Raw genomic sequence first — 23,864 nt, 5'->3', positions numbered from 1 at the left:
AATGAAGAAAATGACATTAAGAAATGTAATGAGGAAAATTAAATGGAGAAATGTAATGAGGAAAATGGAATGGAGAAATGTAATGAGGAAAATGAAATGGAGAAATGTAATGAGGAAAATGAAATGGAGAAATGTAATGAGGAAAATGAAATGGAGAAATGTAATAAGGAAAATGAAATGGAGAAATGTAATGAGGAAAATGAAATGCAGAAATGTAATGAGGAAAATGAAATGGAGAAATGCAATGAGGAAAATGAAATGGAGAAATGTAATGAGGAAAATGAAATGCAGAAATGTAATAAGGAAAATGAAATGGAGAAATGTAATGAGGAAAATGAAATGCAGAAATGTAATGAGGAAAATGAAATGGAGAAATGTAATGAGGAAAATGAAATGGAGAAATGTAATGAGGAAAATGAAATGAAGAAATGTAATGAGGAAAATGAAACGAAGAAATGTAATGAGGAAAATGAAATGAAGAAATGTAATGAGGAAAATGAAATGCAGAAATGTAATGAGGAAAATGAAATGAAGAAATGTAATGAGGAAAATGAAACGAAGAAATGTAATGAGGAAAATGAAATGAAGAAATGTAATGAGGAAAATGAAATGAAGAAATGTAATAAGGAAAATGAAACGAAGAAATGTAATGAGGAAAATGAAATGAAGAAATGTAATGAGGAAAATGAAATGAAGAAATGTAATGAGGAAAATGAAATTAAGAAATGTAATGAGGAAAATTAAATGAAGAAATGTAATGAGGAAAATGAAATGGAGAAATGTAATGAGGAAAATGAAATGGAGAAATGTAATGAGGAAAAGGTAATTAAGAAATGTAATGAGGAAAATGAAATTAAGAAATGTAATGAGGAAAATGAAATGGAGAAATGTAATGAGGAAAATGAAATGGATAAATGTAATGAGGAAAATGAAATGAAGAAATGTAATGAGGAAAATGAAATGAAGAAATGTAATGAGGAAAATGAAATGCAGAAATGTAATGAGGAAAATGAAATGGAGAAATGTAATGAGGAGAATGAAATGGATAAATGTAATGAGGAAAATGAAATGAAGAAAATGAAATGAAGAAATGTAATGAGGAAAATGAAATGCAGAAATGTAATGAGGAAAATGAAATGGAGAAATGTAATGAGGAAAATGAAATGGAGAAATGTAATGAGGAAAATGAAACGAAGAAATGTAATGAGGAAAATGAAATGAAGAAATGTAATGAGGAAAATGGAATGCAGAAATGAAATGAGGAAAATGAAATGCAGAAATGTAATGAGGAAAATGAAATTAAGAAATGTAATGAGGAAAATGAAATGGAGAAATGTAATGAGGAAAATGAAACGAAGAAATGTAATGAGGAAAATGAAACGAAGAAATGTAATGAGGAAAATGAAATTAAGAAATGTAATGAGGAAACTGAAATGGAGAAATGTAATGAGGAAAATGAAATGCAGAAATGTAATGAGGAAAATGAAATGAAGAAATATAATGAGGAAAATGAAATGAAGAAATATAATGAGGAAAATGAAATGGAGAAATATAATGAGGAAAATGAAATGGAGAAATGTAATGAGGAAAATGAAATTAAGAAATGTAATGAGGAAAATGAAATTAAGAAATGTAATGAGGAAAATTAAATGGAGAAATGTAATGAGGAAAATGAAACGAAGAAATGTAATGAGGAAAATGAAATGGAGAAATGTAATGAGGAAAATGAAAAGGAGAAATGTAATGAGGATTTTATTTCTCCATTTCATTTTCCTCATTACATTTCTTCATTTCATTTTCCTCATTACATTTCTCCATTTTATTTTCCTCATTACATTTCTCCATTTTATTTTCCTCATTACATTTCTCCATTTCATTTTCCTCATTATATTTCTCCATTTCATTTTCCTCATTACATTTCTCCATTTCATTTTCCTCATTACATTTCTCCATTTCATTTTCCTCATTACATTTCTCCATTTCATTTTCCTCATTACATTTCTTCATTTTATTTTCCTCATTATATTTCTCCATTTTATTTTCCTCATTACATTTCTCCATTTCATTTTCCTCATTACATTTCTCCATTTCATTTTCCTCATTATATTTCTCCATTTTATTTTCCTCATTACATTTCTCCATTTCATTTTCCTCATTATATTTCTCCATTTTATTTTCCTCATTACATTTCTCCATTTTATTTTCCTCATTATATTTCTCCATTTTATTTTCCTCATTATGTTTCTCCATTTTATTTTCCTCATTACATTTCTCCATTTCATTTTCCTCATTATATTTCTCCATTTTATTTTCCTCATTACATTTCTCCATTTCATTTTCCTCATTATATTTCTCCATTTCATTTTCCTCATTACATTTCTCCATTTCATTTTCCTCATTACATTTCTCCATTTCATTTTCCTCATTACATTTCTTCATTTTATTTCTCCATTTCATTTTCCTCATTACATTTCTCCATTTAATTTTCCTCATTACATTTCTCCTTTGAGGACTATGAAATGGAGAAATGTAATGAGGAAAATAAAATGGAGAAATATAATGAGGAAAATGAAATGGAGAAATGTAATGAGGAAAATAAAATGCAGAAATGAAATGAGGAAAATTGAATGAAAAAATGTAATGAGGAAAATGAAATGCAGAAATTAAATTAGGAAAATGAAATGAAGAAATGTAATGAGGAAAATGAAATGGAGAAATGTAATGAGGAAAATGAAATGAAGAAATTTAATTAGGAAAATGAAATGAAGAAATTTAATTAGGAAAATGAAATGAAGAAATGTAATGAGGAAAATGAAATGGAGAAATGTAATGAGGAAAATGAAATGGAGAAATGTAATGAGGAAAATGAAATGGAGAAATGTAATAAGGAAAATGAAATGCAGAAATATAATGAGGAAAATGAAATGGAGAAATGTAATGAGGAAAATGAAATGGAGAAATGTAATGAGGAAAATGAAATGGAGAAATGTAATAAGGAAAATGAAATGAAGAAATGTAATAAGGAAAATGAAATGCAGAAATATAATGAGGAAAATGAAATGGAGAAATGTAATGAGGAAAATGAAATGAAGAAATTTAATTAGTAAAATGAAATGGAGAAATTTAATTAGGAAAATGAAATGGAGAAATGTAATGAGGAAAATGAAATGAAGAAATTTAATTAGGAAAATGAAATGGAGAAATTTTATTAGGAAAATGAAATGGAGAAATGTAATGAGGAAAATGAAATGAAGAAATTTAATTAGGAAAAAAAAATGAAGAAATTTAATTAGGAAAATGAAATGGAGAAATGTAATGAGGAAAATGAAACGAAGAAATGTAATGAGGAAAATGAAATGGAGAAATGTAATGAGGAAAATGAAATGGAGAAATGTAATGAGGAAAATGAAATGGAGAAATGTAATAAGGAAAATGAAACGAAGAAATGTAATGAGGAAAATGAAATGGAGAAATGTAATGAGGAAAATGAAATGGAGAAATGTAATGAGGAAAATGAAATGGAGAAATGTAATTAGGAAAATGAAATGGAGAAATGTAATGAGGAAAATGAAACGAAGAAATATAATGAGGAAAATTAAATGGAGAAATGTAATAAGGAAAATGAAATGGAGAAATTTAATTAGGAAAATGAAATGAAGAAATATAATGAGGAAAATGAAATGGAGAAATGTAATGAGGAAAATGAAATGGAGAAATGTAATGAGGAAAATGAAATGGAGAAATATAATGAGGAAAATGAAATGCAGAAATATAATGAGGAAAATGAAATGGAGAAATGTAATAAGGAAAATGAAACGAAGAAATGTAATGAGGAAAATGAAATGGAGAAATGTAATGAGGAAAATGAAATGGAGAAATGTAATGAGGAAAATGAAATGCAGAAATATAATCAGGAAAATGAAATGGAGAAATGTAATAAGGAAAATGAAACGAAGAAATGTAATGAGGAAAATGAAATGGAGAAATGTAATGAGGAAAATGAAATGGAGAAATGTAATGAGGAAAATGAAATGGAGAAATGTAATAAGGAAAATGAAACGAAGAAATGTAATGAGGAAAATGAAATGGAGAAATGTAATGAGGAAAATGAAATGGAGAAATGTAATGAGGAAAATGAAATGGAGAAATGTAATAAGGAAAATGAAATGGAGAAATGTAATGAGGAAAATGAAATGCAGAAATATAATGAGGAAAATGAAATGGAGAAATGTAATAAGGAAAATGAAATTGAGAAATTTAATTAGGAAAATGAAATGAAGAAATATAATGAGGAAAATGAAATGGAGAAATGTAATGAGGAAAATGAAATGGAGAAATGTAATGAGGAAAATGAAATGGAGAAATGTAATAAGGAAAATGAAATGGAGAAATGTAATAAGGAAAATGAAATGGAGAAATGTAATGAGGAAAATGAAATGGAGAAATGTAATGAGGAAAATGAAATGGAGAAATGTAATGAGGAAATTTAAATGGAGAAATGTAATAAGGAAAATGAAATGGAGAAATGTAATAAGGAAAATGAAATGGAGAAATGTAATAAGGAAAATGAAATGGAGAAACGAAATGAGGAAAATGAAATGAAGAAATGTAACGAGGAAAATGAAATGGAGAAATGTAATGAGGATCTCATCTAATCTGTAATCCGTTGGGTTACAGCCACTATTTATTCCATTATGTTTTCAATCAGTTTCAAAATTGTGATATATTGTGTTAAGACATTTTTATTGCATAACTAAAAATAATTTTCTTTGTTTCTGCATTATTTTTATGAATAATGTCGAAGTAAAGAGATTTATTAATTTGCTATTTTATTTACGTACGAGTTTACGGTGTGTGCTAATGCACTATGTAAATTTGATCGCAAATTAAAGCAATTAAGAAGAACGAAAACAGTCACTTTTCTCTGGATGTTCACATATGCATTAAACAAATATTAGAGTTCGAATGAATTAGCATACAGTGAGAGAGGACAGGAGTAATACATGAATAGCCAAATGAGATATATGATTTGTCAGTTAATTACAAATTGCGGCTAATTAGAAGAATTAAAATGGATTTTAAAAATTCCTTAGCCTGGCTAAAGTAAAGTGTACTAAATGTTCTGTTAGTATCCTTCGTTTTTTTAGTCAGTGATGGAGAAATCCTTCTAGACTGATAAAACTTTTATTTTTATCTCAATTAAAATTGTTGCATTTTCAAAAGTGGATTTTCCTTCTCACATTAAAAGCCGACCTTGTGTCTAACTCTGTCCTAGTAGAAAGGAAAGTAAATAAGGGCTCAATCTCAAAACTAATGATTATTTTGGCATGTATTTTGTGTTATTGGAAAATTATAGGGGAAAAAAGAGCTTTCAGGAAAAAAAATGTTTCCTTCAACTTTAATATAATGATGCTGATGATGATGATGGATGATGATGATGATGATGATGATGATGATGATGATGATGATGATGGATGGATGGCCGTGGTCGAAGCTAAGAGATGAATGTAAGTAATACGCATCTTCGTTCATCCATCTAATAACCAGCGTATTTTATCTCCATCCTCCATGCGAAGTGTTGCAGCTGTATTTCCACTGTTGTAACAGTGATGGCAGGAGGAAAATCCGACTGTCGACAACTACTGGCTCACTTTTTGTTCTGCCGTATTATCGTCCCCATTTGCAAAACGATGACATACATACATACACTTATCACGTGCTTTCGAAATGCTGTGCTGTCTTCAATTTATAGTCTTTTTCTTCCCCCCCCCTTATTTATTTATTTTTAATATTTCTTTATTTTGGTGGATTTCTATTGACTGTAAATGTTACAGATTTGTTTTATGTTCTTTATTATAAATTATAAATCTCTATATTAATATAATTATGGGACTATTTCATGTGTGTACGTGTTACTTCCTCGCTTCGACATTACTTTGATAATTACATACTGAATTTTGTTTTTATCAATTATTGATTATTGAAATAAAAAAAATGGGGTAAAATAAAACAAAGTGCTTGTTTTACATTGGTGATCTTACTGACGCATTTCAGGTGACAACATTATTACGTACTTACGTGTCATGGCAAAATTAGTATAAATTACAAAAATGATCCAGTAGAAAAATAATTACAAGTAAAAATAGAATTTATCGAAATATCAGGTTTTATCGTATGTTTTAATGTAGAAGGGTTGTGCGACCAATTCTGTGTTATGGTAATGGAGATAACCGTCGACTTAAATTAAGGGTCCGCCATCTTTAAACAAAACATCTTGGAACGTAATTGTGGCCGTTTTTTTTTTTTTTTTTTTTTTTTTTTAAATACTTCTAGAATAACATTTTCTGGATCATTTTTCGTAATTTTTTGAATTTATACTAATTTCGCCATCACATGTAAGTACATAATAATGTTGTCATTCGAAATAGTTGGTTTAAAAGATGACCAATGTAAACTGACACCTAAAATAAAAATAAAAAATTTAACATTCCTAAGTTTAAAAAAAATATTTCATCATTTCTGTTTTCCGTAAACAATTTTTATTTATTTATTTATTCTTTCATTTTAATATGTTAATGGGGGAAAAAGAAAATTAATTTCTTCGTGACCCTTCGAAACGTAAAAAGGAATTTGGAAGCATTTAAATTATCGAATAGAGCTATTTCTGGTTTTTAAAATTCTCAGCAAATCTTCATGTTTCAAAAGCTATTTTAGATGTGTTAAAACAATAGTACCTTAACATAATTGTAGTTTTATAACAATTTGGTTAAATTAATAATTTAATGATAATAAAAAGATGTGGCAGTAATTCAATTTTATTTTAATAATTATATTAAAAAAAAAAAAATAGATTTAAAAAAATGTGCTTAATTTAAAACAAAAGCAGTGAAACATGTAAAAAGACTCCCAGGCAACGCTAGTTATGCACAGTAATATATATAATGAACTGTACTATGCCTCTTGCCAGATAATTCCTTTTTCACTTGTCAGGTGTTTGTATATATTGTCTAGTTTGTTGGCCATTTTAATATTTAGATCCATCCAAGAAATCTTACGGTGAAAGTTATTGGGTGGGGGTTCTATCAGTATTTTGTTACATTTTCGAGTTTTGGGCGATTATCGAGTCTCCTTTGATGACTGTTTCATGTCAGTCATTTCGTTCTTGTTTTAATTTAAGCACTCGACGCTACTTGTGTTTCGAAATAAAGTATTTTTTATAAGTTACCTCCCCCCCCCCCAAAAAAAAAAACTTATCCAGGCAGGTAGAAGAATAACTTATCTTGCCTTTGGTAACATTTATATATATGATATATATTTGTTCTTTTACTACTTTTTCGGTTTGTTGTCTATAGTAAAAAAATAAAAATGCCTAGTTTTTTTATTTTTTATTTATTTATTTTTTTGTATCATACTTCTTAGATATTTTACAAAGTTAGAATGAAAGATATACCGTAATTTTAGATTTAAAAAAAAATACAAAAAAATAGACCCTTTGTTTCTAGACAATCCACCTAGAAAGTGCGTGTGTGTGTGTGTGTGTGTGTGTGTGGTCAACTCATGATATGCAACGTTCACGACTTCTGGTCTTTAGAACACTCTGTAACTGCTTTGTTATGCCCGCATTTGGCATTTATAAGCGTTTAACTTCCCTTAATTTTCGTGTTTATTGATGCTGATGATGCAGAGGTAACATCTTAGCAAATGGAGTCAAGGGTGATTTTGTAGCTGGGTTCGAATTCGTTAGGCAACAGTAATTGTCACTTCACGAACTGATAATTGCGGAAGCATGAAGCAGTCACGAGAAAAGATGTCGCTGTCCACTAAAGCTGGTGGAAGACATCAGGAAGATTGTTTATAACGTCATAACTGATGAAGTAACAAACATTATGTCATCCATTAAAACACAAAACATTTTGATGGACGGTGTGTATTTGTAAATATTAATAATTATTTTTATATCTACAGACACTAGTGCAGCACTAGTGTCTGTAGATATAAAAATAATTATTAATATTTACAAATACACACCGTCCATCAAAATGTTTTGTGTTTTAATGGATGACATAATGTTTGTTACTTCATCAGTTATGACGTTATAAACAATCTTCCCGATGTCTTCCACCAGCTTTAGTGGACAGCGACATCTTTTCTCGTGACGTCATTCAGTGTACACAGAGGCAAACAGATTGATCAGGGGTCTAGACAGTCGTCTTGATGAAGAATCCCTTCCAACCCTCACTCATCCTCCTTTTCTCCCTTATTTGATAGAGGAGATGATGCCATTATCTTATGATCCGTTGTGCTCGGTTTCATTAATGACATTAACAGATGTGAACGGAAACAAACAAGTAAGCAAGATCTACGGCGTTTTCATAGTATATAAAGTACATTTTATCATAATTGTTAATCGATAGTTTAGAAGGTGGTGGCGGTGGTGGTATCGTGGCTACTGCACGTTTGGTACGCTTTGTTCGAGTTCAATCAAAAATATTTCTCCACTTTCACTATGGGATCCTTCCTGTGAGTGTTTGATTTTTAAAATAGAACACTTGAACGGAGCTCATTCATGCGAAGATATGTTTTTCTTTTCTTTTTTTTTTTCTTTTTCTTTTAAAGAGCATTGGTCTGTTTGTGTGTACGCGTGAGCGGTTAAAATGTGAACCGTGTGATATCGTTAAATTTGATATCAACAAAAATCTTTGTAAATTACAAATATGTAATAACACCATTAAAAATAAATCGAAATAATATGGTGATATCCTTTAAGCACTTCGAAAGTTAAAAGAAAATACTTTGGAGGTTTTAATCCTGAATATTCAGTATTGTTGAGGCCATTTGTTTATAGATGTTAAATATATTTATCGATTACTAATGGAAATTTGGTATCTGTTTGAATTCGAAACTATACTATAACTTTAATATCTGAAATCGAACCGATACTATCACCGTCTTGTAATATTCGATTTTATTGACTATACTATTTTAGACTAATGTGATATCTTTCAATAGTTAATTTTTGGGGGAGGTTAGAGTAGTATCTGCTCTGTTGTCATGAGACTATCCTCCCATGCATTACCTTCTCCTTTGGGAGGATAATGCATGGGAGGATATGTTCCTTCATCATGATACCATCCTCTCAGGCATTACCTTTTTTGAGCCATCTTCTCAAACAATCAAATTCTGTCCGTTCCACTCATTGTTTCCAATCTACTCATTGTGTTATTCAATATGCAACTGGCCGTCTCATTAACCCTTATCCTCGAGTGGTTTCTGGGCCTTTATTAGTGGCAACCCATTAGTAAAAAATAGAAATGTAAATGTGGAATATTCACTGATTCGTTTGCTTGATGTGTTTGGGTAAGATGGGAGCTTTGTTTATAATTCACACTGTAGTCAGCTGGGAAGCAGCTCCATGGTATTGTTTTCGATAGATGGGTAGCTCTAGAAAAAGAATTGTTCATAGAAGTTCCACTTTGTTTTAGATACACAGAGTTAGAAAGGAAAGTTTTTTTTTTATATATAGTTATTGTAGCCCGACGAGTTCTTGCTGTGGATGTTGTACTGGGAGGAGGACTAAAGATCAGAGCTCAGTCGATTAACTACCGTTAAAATATTGATAGAATAGAGAAAGATTAGCAATATCTTTTCTGTGAGGAGTTCATCTACTGAATTGCAAAGTCAATTTGGTACTGTCAAAACAATAAAGATTGACTGGAGTAGCACCTCTCCAGTACAAAATTAAATTCCATTATAATGCCTTTCAGTTTTCTGGGTAGCAAATCATTTTTGCTTTAAAAATTCTGGTTGTGTTATTTATTTTTTTTTAAAGAAAATAAGAAGATGAACAGACTAGAAAAACTAAAGCCCCCCCCCCCAAATATGTTGCAATCTTTAGGTTTGACCACTTTAACTATAGAGAAGAACGAAGAATGATTTAATTGTGATTAAATAATTATTGGGAGTTCTTTTGTAATATATCTCCTCACAATGGAAATTTATTAGCAGGAAAGATTACCCCCCCCCCCCCAAAAAAAAAAACCCTGCCAAAACCGGATTCGATTTTCTGATAAATAAACTAATATACATTTAGACAAACTACATAATTATAATAGTACTTAAATTTTTTTTTTTTTACTATCTTTGTGTCGACCATTTAAGAATAAACTGAATGAATTAATTTATAATGGTAAAAGAATAAATTTCCAAAGACGTTTTATGGGTCTTTTTTTGATTAAATATCTAAGAAAAATTTAATTGCATACTTTTATCTATTATCTATTATTTATGTGAGATTGTAGGTAAATATATCTACATCTATTATCTAATATATAAAAGCGAAAATGTAAGTGTATGTGTTTTAGTGCATGCACATTTTATGTATGTCCGGCAAAGGTTTTTTTCGGGGGGGGGGGGGCTCGAGAGGGTCACTAATTCTTATAACTTTTTATATACATCCTAGATTATAATATCTATGATTTACAAAAGGAGGTCGTCTCTATTTTTTATTTGAGCGACTTTTATTTTATAAAATTTATGCTATCTCGTGGTCCTGCATGTTTGTTCATGATTTTCATATAAAAAAGCGAAACTAACGAATGCTAATGCAGTTTTCTGGCTTCATGCCAGGGACGTCCAGAAAGCAATTAGCTTTGATCACTGTGTGGAAACCCCTCATATCAGACAATTGCTATTCATTTGGACACTCCCCTTTTTTATGGGGAGCTGGTTTTCCCAAATATCTTGGGGAAACAAACAAATACACAGAAAGAGTAAAGCTTAACTGGCTCTGAGTGATTTCATTTCTCTATGGCATGATGTTTGACCTAGAAAACCAGACGTTTTTTTAAGCATTTAATTTCAACCAGTCTCACTTCTCTGCCCTCTTAGCGTCGCGGTAAGATGTCAGGCTCTCTTTTCCGCCTTCGCCTCAAGACTTTCGGTCAAGCCTACCTGCCTACCAAAACTTTTTTTTTCTTTTACACCTCCAAAAACCCAGGCAACGCCCCGCTGGTCTATAAGATAAATCTCGCCTGTCTGTTTAAATGTATGTATGTATGTATGTATGTCTACCTAATAAATATATATTTCATAATGTTTTTAGGGATACAAAATTTAAATATTGCAATTAGGAAGGGAAGACTTTTATGATTCATGATTAAAAGTAAATTTGTATGTATATAAATATAGATATATATATTCCTTTAATCTTCTCTCCAAAAGGAATATATATATATATATATATATATATATATATATATATATATATATATATACAAATTTACTTTTAATCATGAATCATAAAAGTCTTCCCTTCCTAATGTGTGTGTGTGTGTCTGTGTGGAATATTCTTTATTACCTTCCACCATTAATAAACAAAGTAAAAGAGACTGAAGCGAGAGTGATAGATATCGTATAAAATAAAAGCGGGTAGAGAAATCAAACAATATAAGAGGGTGACAGTGATATGCGTCATTTGATAGGTTATTTGCAAGGTGTGGCTAATTATAACTATTAAAACAGAATTTTTTTTTACTACATACCTCAATCCCAGAGGTAAAGTATATATAATGTCGTTTATATATATAGTTGAATGTCAAAAACAACATTATTTATGCACCAACCTAATATTTAGTGTTATATGAGATTGTATTTATAGGGTTTAGGGTGGGGATATTAGATATTTTGTAATGCAAATGCAAAAAAAAGTTTGTAAAAATCTAATGATTAGTTGCTTATTTCTAAAAGGTTAAAAAAAAAAAGTGCCAAAAATAAACTCTGGATGACGGAGATCCATTTAATGTGCGACCTTAAGGGTAAATGTCACATAGCCCACTTCATCGTTCAAGTCATTATCTTTCCAACGAGCCTTCATTTGTTAAGTTCTGACTAATAGTCGCTGAGATTTGAAACTTATAAAATTGACAAAAAAAGGTGAAAAGGTGGCATATATATATATATATATATATATATATATACATACACACACACACACACACACACACACACAAAAAAAAAAAAAAAACTCTGGCTTTGATGGAAAGAAGACTAAAATTTCAAATGATCTGAAATAACAGCAAGGGAAACTTGATTCCAAATATTTCTCATATGTTATATTTCCCCTATTTTGGAAATAGGGTACGATTATGAATATCTTGAGTATCAAATAATCCTTATACAGTGTGAAATTTAATTTATGTATGAAAACCAAAGAGGGGAGAGATAACATAAAGAAATATTTGGAATCAAGTCTTATTTGGAACCATAGCCAGTTTTAGTTTCCATTCCATCAAGACAGAGGTTCTGGGGAAATATCAGATATTTTGTAATTCGTATGCAAAACTAGGAAAACAAATGACTATGATCGAAACATATTATTGTTGTAAAATAGGCTCTAGATGATGGATGATCCCCTAAATGTGCGACCTTAAGGGCTAATGTCACATAGTCCACTACACAATTCAGGTCATTTTCATTTCCAACGAGCCTTCATTTGTTAAGTGGGTCATTTTATTTTTAAAAAAACTAAAAATATGACTTGTTTTCAGTACATATTGGAGTTGAATTTTCTGTTCAAATAAGAGATGTTCACTGAGGAATAAATAGAAATTGTCTATTCATGATTCAGACTTTTGCAACTTCTTAAAATTCTGTTTGCAATTAATATAGGAATGTTGTTACCATTTTTACCTTAAATAAAAATTAAGTTTCTTTTTTTTTTTTTTTTTTTTCATTAAAGTTCTACATTTTAATAGGTATCAGGGGCTTTAAAGTTCAAATTCCATAATAATTAATTATATTTAAACTCAATAAATAAATTTCAAATTTCTCATTCAGATATAATCCACACATATTGTTTAAAATCCATAATAAATATATTTGAATTCCATAAATAAATTTCAAATTTCACATTTAGATATAATCAACACATGTTGTTTTAATTTCTTCATGTACTAGCTTGTTGTACTGTTTTTCACTCAATTATTGGTGAGTTTTTTTTTTGAGCTCCCATTAATATTCTGCTTTTATTCATTTGTATTTTTATTCTTTTATTTATTATTTTATTTAATGTGTAGGTCGTAATATCTTATATTAAATATTTGCTAAAGAAAGCCCTAATTAACAAAAAAAAGTACTATGTGGATATAATTTCTAGATTTTAACATAAGTCATCTATTAATTTAACACATTCGCAAAAGGGTTCATCACTCCAATATATTTTTATTAAAATATTGTAAGCAAAAGAAAGGGACAAGTATATATATATATATATATATATATATATATAGGGGGTACCCTCAGTCTTTGACAGACTATGAATATCCACGAAGGGGTGCCTGCATGCAAAATTTTTGTGGCAGGAGGTGCGCAATCTCCAACCACACCTCTCCTAAGTTGACATTGTTAAATACCAGTGGCAAGTGAAGTGTCTGTTCAGGACGACAGGAAACAAATGCAGAGATAAACAGAGAGCACATACAGCGCCTAGAATTCCCAAATGGTCACCCATCTGATACAAACCAGGCTCAACGTTGCTTAACTTCAGTGATCTGACGAGAACCGGTCTGTCAACACGATTATGCCGTGTGTGTGTGTCTGTCTGTGTGTGTGTGTGTGTATATATAAAGTCTAAAGAAGCCTTGGGTACTTTATAAAAAAGAACATAAATAAAATAAATGCATTTCAAATTCATATGCATATTTATTCAACATATCGCAGATTTAACACTTACATAAGATAACTTACAGAAAATGCACACTTACAAAAAGGGAATTCAACAATATAACAGTAAAAAACAAACAAGAAACCTTAACTTAAATTGTGAAGTAGAAACCGAGTAGCATCAGCTGTTCACCATATAGCTGTTTCAGAAATTTAAAAGCAGGGCAGCAGTAAAATTCATAACTCTCCCATGGAAAATGTAGACCCAATCCAATTATTATTTCACTAAAATATATAAACTAAAACTACTACTACTACTACTACTACTACTACTACTACTAATAATAATAATAATAATAATAATAATATAAATAATAAGTATAATATTATTAAAATTAAGAACAATTTTCTGATAATTAGCATATAAAATTATATTGGAACCAAGATGCCTGAAAAAATAAGTAGCTTTGGTACTATCATCATATAATGATTAAATCACTCTGACAGACGTTAAAAAGCATTAAAAAAATAAATGTTTAAATTCAACAGCATTTCCTGTGGTTAATGGTAGCCGAATGGATTAGCCCTTTGCTAATGAAGCCCGGGATGACTTCTGTCGCTGGGTTTGAATCTATTGACTGGTGTTAATCGTGACACCCTGCACTGATGATTCCCAAAAGGATGAAACTCTAGTGTCTCTATGTATTTAATAATTATTATAGTAAATAATTATATATATATATATATATATATATATATATATATATATATATATATATAATTATATATATATATATATTAAACAAAAAAATGAGAATGACTCAATAACATATTGCATTTAGTTAAGAACTACAGTATTTTAAAGCTGCATCGATTTAAATTGGTGCGTTTAACCTTGAAAATACTATTTTAAATTTATGTTTGACGAACAAGGCCATCCCTATAAGAGGCTGAAAGATATGACATTTGGGGTCTTTTACTGGAAATACGATGTCAGGGAGCAGAAATCTTTTTAACTGTTAGAACTTCAATATTGCTGTAATAAAATTTCATTCTGAACGGGAATTATAAACTATTAAATTTGTTTCTGCATTATATCATGGATCACACTTGGATTATTAGTTTGTGAGTATACTGTATAAGTCAAAATTAAATTTCAATAAAAATTATTGTTTTCTCATGATTTAACAGAAAATTAAAACAGATCATATTGTTATGATTTCTTCAACTAAATTTGCGAGTTAGTTTTATTTATGTTTTGTTAAACTTTTCAGCTCGGTCTTCTTTATGGTTTACTTTTCAGGCTGACAGAATTTCTTCAAGAAATACTATTTCTTTTTCTGCTTCTTTTTTTATTTCCTTCTTTTTTTTTTACAAAGAAAATTACCACTTATCAAGGCTTAAAGGTCACTTGAGGATAAAGGTTAATAAGTGTAAGGTGGTCAGCAAGCCATAGCATAGTGATCGGTATTGGTGGATGTTGTGTAGAATTTGATTATTTAAGAGGGTAGCTCAACAAGAATTTTTTACATTGGACTTGAAGACGACCATGTTGTAGTCAGTTGAAAAGCAAGCCCACGGTACAATTTCACAGATGGGTAGTTTGAGGAAAGAAACTTTGTTGATGGAATTTGCGTTTAGATTTAAGTACAGATAGAGATTGGTGGAATTTGTTGACAATGGTTGTAACTAGACAAGTGTTTGTTGTGAAAGTTTTGCAGAGAAGAGGACTATAAATTGGAGCTTAATTGGTCACTTGCCATGCATATAACGATAGAGCAGCGATAGGCTCGCAACGTCTCTTCAATGAGAAAGAGGTTGCAGGGAGGAGAAAAAGAATATCATCTATTGCTGACTAGAAATCTGACCACCATTAAAAGACACCAAATGTTAGATCTCTCTGCCTTTTATAGGAATGGTGACAGACTGATGGAAAATATTATTTCTCAAATTGCAGTGTGACTGACTGACTAACCGATGAACATAATTTCTCATAGAGATGTTAAGATGCATCTAATAGAATAAGTAAGAGAGAAGTAGAGAAAAAGAAATATTTGGTCATGTTGTCAACTCCCAAAATTTATTTCCGTTTTCAAAATCTAACATTACTGGCATTTTTCGATAGGAAGGAGGGAAGGGCTTACTTTTTCTCTCTTGAATTAATATAGAAATAGTTTAAAAAAATAATTTTTGAACTAATTAAAATTGATTTTTTTCTTTCTTTCCAGTCAATGGCTCTTGTAAAAGTTGTTCAGTGCCAAATGTAAAATTTTCATTTTTCTTTTTCTGTTGGTTTTCTCTTTACATGAAAGTTCAATGTGAAATGGTTGCCTACTTTGCTTTTTTTCAACGATTCAATTTTAGCTAAAGAATCATTTTAATAAACCTCTTTCTAAGTTTAGAGCAGGGGTACAGATATAATTTTATGTGAAAATTACGTATCAAACTGAATAACCCCTCTCAAAATTCACAAAACTGAATGAATACCCGTCCTAGGAAAGGCCAAATTGTCACAAACAGAACAGTTTTGCACCACATTTATGTTCCCTTAGAAAGATTTAAAATCGAGATATGATACTACTTAACCTTATGTCTAGAATATTCCAATTTTGATTAAAATCTACATGATTTTGATTCTAGAAAATGTTTAAAATTTAAAGCTTAAGGTATTAAGAAGAAATTGAAATTCAAAGAATCTTAAATAATTGGTGTCTGATGACTAAAGATGAAATTCAATACCACTTTGAAATTTGGGAAATTTGTGTTCATATTCTTCCCTCTAAAATCTTCTTAAAATACTCCAAATAAACTGCAGTTTGGGAAATATTTATTAATTGATATCCAATATACCTATTATTAAATTTTACGAAAATCTGAGATTTCTGAATTTTTACAAAGGAACCCACTCCCTCTTTATCCACTTTTCATAATACTAAATGAAACTAAATATAATTTACATTCACTACCGTTACACCTAGGATAATGATAGGTTTATCAGTGTAGGAGAAGATCCTGTGTATATAAATGCATAAATATGTACACGAAGCTAACTTTATGGAAATAGAATTAAGTAATTGTTGATTAACGTTTGAATACTTTAATGTGAGATTGATTATAGTAAAATGTTTATCCGTTCATTATTGTTATTTGCACTATTATCATCGTTAACAAAGTTTGCAGTAGTTAAAGTTGTATTTTTATGAATATTAATATTTCCAATTCTTTACTCATAGTCACATAAAAGAAATGTTATTAAATTTTAATTTATACCATCTTGTGACGAGAAAATTTTGACAATTATGAGAACTCTTCACATAACAAAGTAAAGAAAATAAAATAATTGAGCTTGTCTTTGTACCAGTCAGAATCTACACTTTAACATAAAACAGTAATTAAGTATGAAGCATAGTAATATTAACATTAGGAAAAAATAACCAACATATATACAGTGTTACCCTCCAAAAAACCGTCCCCAACTATAATTAGGCCCCGTTTCTTAGTGTTTTGTCCGAACGAAATTTAACACCGTGTATTCTTTGTTCCAGCTCCCACTTGGGTCTTGGAGTACTCACGGTCGTTGATTCTGCCATGTCCTGTAAAATAAGGGCAATCGGTGAATAAATAATGGAGATATCACGTATATATATATATATATATATATATATATATATATATATATATATATATAATGCCTGGTTGCCCGGGTGTTTGGAGGTGTGTGTTGAGCAAAAAAAAAAAAAATTGGTAGCAGGCAGGCTCGAACTCATGGCGTGAAGGCGGAAAAGATAGTGAAAGAAAATCTGACGTCTTACCTCTACTAGAGCATTTTGGATCAACTCTAGAGGAGTTTTATTCAAGCTGAAATTGTTTGTTTTTATATTAGTTTTTTACTTATCCAATATTTTTTCATTTTTTTTTTTATTTGGCAATTTATAACTAAAATAAATTGCGGTTTTACTTAATGCCTTAACTAGCAAATTCTAGCATTGCTACAAATATAATTTGCTGATTTCCTTATGTCCTCTGATGAGAAGATTAATAAGAATAGCATTCTTTGTAACTACACGGAATAAGGACTTTGTAAATTGTTTTTTGGAGTATTCAGTCGAACAATAAATTTTGATTGTAAAGTTCAACTTACAGTTTTAATTTTCTTTCTCTTATAATAAGCTCTACTCTCTATTACGTATTCAGCTTTTTTAATTCGGTTAAGATTAAATTATCTATATATAAATACTATTATTTATATTAGTTTGAAGTTTACCATTGTGTATATCAGGTAAACACTACATCCCTTTGTTTTCATTAATATATATATATATATATATATATATATATATATATATATATATATATATATTATATATAATCGTTAGTAATCATTACAAAATGAGATGTCTTTATTTCACACAGTATTTTATTCATATGTTAATGTAGTACGTCATACACACATTTCGTTGAATAGCAAACAATTAATCAGAGACAAATGTGTTCCTTGAAAAAAAAAAAAACTATTGGATTTTTTTTTTTTAATTTTCTTGGAATAAAAGGGATATGGTGAAGGAAAAGTGTTAATAAATGGAAAATTTTTAAAGTTCGCAAAATCCTAAGAATTAACAATAAAAATCTCTTGCCTATTATAGAGTATATAGGCACCTTTCTGAATAAAAACAACGTTGGATTCACAGCCTACAAGGAGACGTTATTTTATAGTGTATATAGTTGGATATTTAACACACACACACACACACACACACACACACACACACACACATATGTTAAATACCCATCTACTGACTTCTGCTTTTTTCTTAATAAATATTAATTCATACATATATTTAGGTTTTACTCCTAATCATAATTGATTTGGGGGTGGGGGGTATATCTTGTTAGAAAATTATTTGATTCATTTTTTTAAACATTTTTCATTTAATTTTAATTGAAAAACAAGTCCTGTTCACACTCTAAGTAAGGGCATTATCCATATACTGGTTTCTACTCCATTTTTCGTTTTAAATGTTCCATCGGTAACCAACACATGATTATAAGGGAAAAATACTCCTTCCTTCCTTCCTAATAATATACTTTTAAAATAACGAAAACAGAAACTGTTAATTTTTTTTATTACATTTTCACCCCAAACAAGGCACATTGCCACTTTGGTGTAGGGGCCTACTATCAGAGGCAGCAACTACTGGGGCACTATGTTGGGATTTGGGCAGCAAGATGTCGGTTCACGTTACACTTGAACTTCTGCATATCAGTACAGTTAGGGAAGCAGGGACCTGGAATGGAATTCCAGAGTCTAGCGGTTCTGGGGAAGAAACTACTGGAGTAGAAAGATCTTTTACATCTAGGGATCTCTACTGTGTGGGGGTGGGATTAAGCTGCCTGTCGGGTTTGTCGAGGGTGTCTACGTCGTGGGGGCACAAGTGTCTGCAGTTCGTCAGAGCATTCACCACTAAAATACTTGTAGAACAGGCAGAGGGATTTATATATAACTCGATGAACACAAACGTTCCACCTTTTCTATTTCATGCATCTATTAAGTAACGCAATGGTTTGACAAGTATCTACCTGCCATTGTACATTTTACAGTAAGCTGTTACATTTAGTTACAACCTATGTAACCACAGATACACAATCCATTAACACTATTTTAAGCACTAACGCCATTCTATTGAGAAAGGGGAAAATAGCGATTTATAACTGTATCCGTCATTCTAAAGATTCTTTTGTGTCTGTATTCAGAATTATATAAGTAAAAGTCCTAAACTTGTCTCCAAGGCTTGTTTAGATTCTTTATTTTAATCACTATTGTTGTTTCTGAAACATTTCTTAATAGCATTTCAGCCCAGCATTGCCGGGTGTTTGGAGGTGTATGTTGAGCAAAAAAAAAAAAAAGCGGTCAATTTTTTTAACTTTGACTCCTATTATGACCCCTTTAAAATTTATTGTTTTGGGCTCAAATCAAGTTATTAGGTTAGATCCATGTCCAAGGAACCTATATCTAAAATTTCAAGTGTTTAGACCCAAAATTGGCGGAGGAGTCTGGTAGAGTTCTCAAAGGTCAAATCGTTGAACTTTGACCCCTTAACAGCCAAATTTCTGCCCGAAAACGGATTACAAAGATTTTCCCAAATCTCAGTACCCTGTATATTAAATTTCGAGTCTGTAAACTTAAAATTGACAGAGTTACTGCATAGGGAAATGTACACAGACAGGCACGTTCACTTTTATAGATATATAGACTGATAAAAATAACCATTTTTTTATATATATACAAACTGCTAATCAATTATCTAGGCCAAAAGCCAGTTGAGGATAAGAAAGAGATGGTTAATAGTATGCTGAACTATTATGATAGAGTTCAAAACAAAATTATTTAAGAGGTCAACTGGACAATATTTGTTGACATTGGACTACCATATTGCAGTCTGCAGGGAAACCATCCCATGGCAATTGTAACGTTGCCATTACATACAAACAAAGGAAAGAAAGAAATAAAAGTCCAGGTGGGCATGTTTTTCTTTTTTTAATATAAGCATTTATAACCATTTTTCTCTTGTCTTGACATCACTTGAAAAGTCTTTCACCATCGTCCATCTTGCCTGGTATACACTTTTCTTCTCCATCCTTATGCCGGCAGTGGCCAGCCATTTCTTGCTTTCAATTTTACACATCCATTTTTTTGACATCCACTATTTTACTCTCCCGAGCACGTGGTGTCTTTTTTTCATTTTCTTGCCATGCCGACTCGGGCACACTTCCTAATTTGCATATGCGCGTTTTTAGGCTGCTGCTGCTAATCTCTTCGAAAATCAGCCATCTTTGCTGCTGCTGATATTTTTCCATGCACTCATATGCACTATTACACAATGTGGTGCTAGGCTCTTGGAAAGAAATTCTGTTCTTGGAAACTCCGTTTAGTTTTAGGTACACCAAAGAGGAAAAGAAAATTGATTGCATCATCCATGACTATAATAAGCTGATTTCCTTCTAGTTGGATTGTTTTATTTGTTCAATAAAACAATTTAAAAAATTTTTTTTTTTAAATCTGGCTTATTTAATTGGTAGTGTTGTTAGCATTCAGTTTTGATATTTTGCGTTTCGTAAGTTGTTTTAATAACATTCTTTGGGACTTTAATTGAAATTTTTTTGCTCTTGATATTTAGGCAATTCATTACCAGTTTAAAATATAACCTTTTAAACACTTGGTAATGCGTGGGTACAAGGCCAGGAGAATATAGTAATTCTAAGACATATTTTCTATGGGATGTTGGTCTGTGGCATAGCATTATAATTAAGGATAACACTGCACATACGATAAAATATCTATCAGACAAATATGCATCACCCATTGTGCTGTGCAGATTTCATATTGCAATATCATAATGCTCAGACGTGTATTATTTTTTGAACAAATTTGGCATTTATTTAATATTGCAATTTCGTAATGCTCATTCTGAACATATTGGATATTTATTTAATATTGCCATATCTTATTTTCTAAACAAATTTGACATTTATTTCATACTAGTGAGGAGTGCCAGGCCTTGCTGGGTTGTAAAACATGTTTAAATATATTTTAATTCATATAGATTTCATATTTATTATTATTACAGTGCCAATTCTCTATTGAATATTATATATATATTAGCATATATATAGGGACTCGACATTGCCTAGGATTGACTCCTATATTTTTATTGTCATCAAAATCCGTGAAATCGCCTGGGAGGAAGCTTCACATGCCTCCATACAGTAACTTAGTCCAAAATATATGTTATTGTACATTGCACTTTAGAAAACCCGCTGTTTCTTTTATAAAATTATTTTATATAAACTTTTTTCCAGTTAACGAAAAAAAAACATTAAGAAATTTATGTGTGCGGTTTGAACCTGCAAACCATGTCATGCAAAAAAAAAACATGTTATCAACTTACCCACAGTAGAATTTTCACGGCCCATTGTTCTATCATTGTTGCTAAGTGACGACATAGAAAAAATGGCTTTACCGATGATAGATAAATTAAAATAATCGTTTCGATTGTCGGTAATTATTGGGGGTATTCTGAGACAAAACTTAACTGAAGATCACTCCCAGACTTATACACTAAAGTTCTGTAAATTTTAAAGAAAATCTGTTTAGCTGTTCCAGAGTCTATGAGGAACGAACTTACACACACACACACACACACACAAACACACACACACACACACACACAAAGTTGCATTTATATAATTGTAGATATATATATATATATATATATATAGTACAGATCTAAAAATATTTAAAAAAATGACTTAGACCATCAGCTAGAATTGAATATGTTGTCCAGATCTCTGACCCATATAGCGGCGTAGTGATAGCGCATGCTTCGTAAACACTTAGCTTTGTTTTTGATGTGATTCCCCGATCTGACTACAGGTTTTTCCAGTTTGCCAAAAACAGCTATTCTGTGATTCATCTCAGCATCAAGCGTACAGTCCTTACTCTGCATACTACGCAGATATACAAAATTTTCCATGACATTTTTACCATTAACCAAGATGTTTGGTTACACATATGGCATTCCTATAGGAGTGGAATACATAACATATGTTTTATTAAGGTTGATGGTAAGTCCAAAAGCTTTACAAACCTCTGATAATTTTTCCATAATTATGTGTGTGTCCGCTTCTGAATGTGAAACAAGGTCTGCATCATCTGCAGATAAAAGTTCAAGAACAAAGTTCAAGAAACTGAAACTTCACCACAATGTCGCAATTGTTAAAAGCATGCACCAGCACCACAGCGAAATATAGGGAAAATAATGTAGGAGCAAATACATCACCTTGTTTCACACTGTTTTCAACTAAAATTGGATCAAACAGAGATTCATTAAAGTTCACTCAGGCTTTCATATTATAGTGTAAGAATCTTCCAGAGTGCATTGCGATTAAGCTTTTGTCAGATCGACAAAACTTTGATACAAAGGCACTCATTGCTCGATACATGTCGCGCAGAGAACATCATGTTCATTGTGCTGTGGCCAGATCTAAAACCACATTGATTCTCTGCGATGATAGAGGGACAAATTGATTTCAGCAAACGATTTAACAATATCTTTGCTAAAACCTTTCCCACTGCTTCAAGCAAGCTAATGCCTGTATAATCACCACACTCAGATTTTGACCCCCTTTATTTATAAATTGGGATTATTATTGCATTAATCCAATCCATGCCAAACAGCAAGGATGATTGCATGAACTGCATTGATAACGCCATCACCTCAAAATAGCAATAATTCAACAGGTATCCCATCAAGTCCTGGTGCTTTTCCCTTATTAATCTCTGTTAATGTGCTTTTAGTCTCATCAATGCTGGGATCAGTCATCATCTCATCAACGACCTCCTTTTGAGGGAGACTATCAATAACTATATCATTTACTTCAGACAGATTATCAAAAAGATCTCGAAAATGTTCTGTCCATCATTCCATGATCCCCTCAACATTGTTGAAAAGAGCAGAACCATCTTTGGATTTCACAGATACCAATGTTGGACGCTATGGCCGAAAAGTTAGCCTGATTTTATAATACATATCTTTGGAATTTTTGTGGTTATAATCTGTCTGGATGTATGCCGACATTTCTTCATTCATTTTTAAAATAATCTGAGAGATGCATCATCATTATCATCATCAGCAGCAACAGTGTGAGCGTTGTAAACAAACTTTTTAATTAAAAAATTTCAAGCCGTTTACAATGCAAGCCTGATGAATTCTGTTTTCATCGGATATATTTGTTTATTCATTTTTTAAATAATCTGTGAGATGCATCATCATCATCAGCAACAGTGTGAGTGTATACATACATACGTATATGTACAGTTTTATATATAGATTGCAATGTCATAATACCCAGAAATTTATTTTCTGATCAAATTGGACATTTAAGTCATATTGCAATGTCATAAAGTTCAGTAATGTTTTTTTTTTTTCTGAATAAATTGGACCTTTATTTTATATTGCAGTGTCATAATGCTCAGACATGTCTTTATTTTCTGAACAAATTGGACAAATAAATCTCCGTGGGAAACAATTTGACATATTCTTGTTTTTATTTGTATATTTTTTAACTCTTGTGAAAATGTTCCTTCACAAGGAAGTTCAGTGTTAAAGTTAACATGATGCGATATGCCTACTTGATATGACACATAA

At 30.7% G+C, this 23,864-nt stretch overlaps 1 protein-coding gene across 9 annotated transcripts in view; it reads left to right on the top strand.

Moving 5' to 3' along the window:
* The window catches only part of LOC145279766 (regulator of G-protein signaling 17-like), a 644,014-nt gene that overhangs the window by 422,765 nt on the left and 197,385 nt on the right, over nt 1–23,864 (top strand). For 2 of the 9 annotated variants that reach the window (XM_080131080.1, XM_080131079.1), the window contains exon 1: nt 8,111–8,348. The exons of 6 other annotated variants lie outside the window; for them this stretch is intronic. In XM_080131080.1, coding sequence (XP_079987206.1) covers nt 8,274–8,348 — 75 coding nt within the window. In that variant the 5' untranslated portion in view covers nt 8,111–8,273. Of the gene's footprint in view, nt 1–8,108; nt 8,349–23,864 lie in introns of those variants that run through there. One more of the 9 variants, XM_080131075.1, reaches the window with a different exon arrangement.

Source organism: Euprymna scolopes, chromosome 7 (genome assembly GCF_053919585.1).
Source record: "Euprymna scolopes isolate OS-2025 chromosome 7, ASM5391958v1, whole genome shotgun sequence".
Taxonomy (NCBI): Eukaryota; Metazoa; Mollusca; class Cephalopoda; order Sepiida; family Sepiolidae; genus Euprymna; species Euprymna scolopes.
The sequence above is the reverse complement of the archived record's forward strand: the minus strand, read 5'-3'. Positions and strand labels throughout refer to the sequence as shown.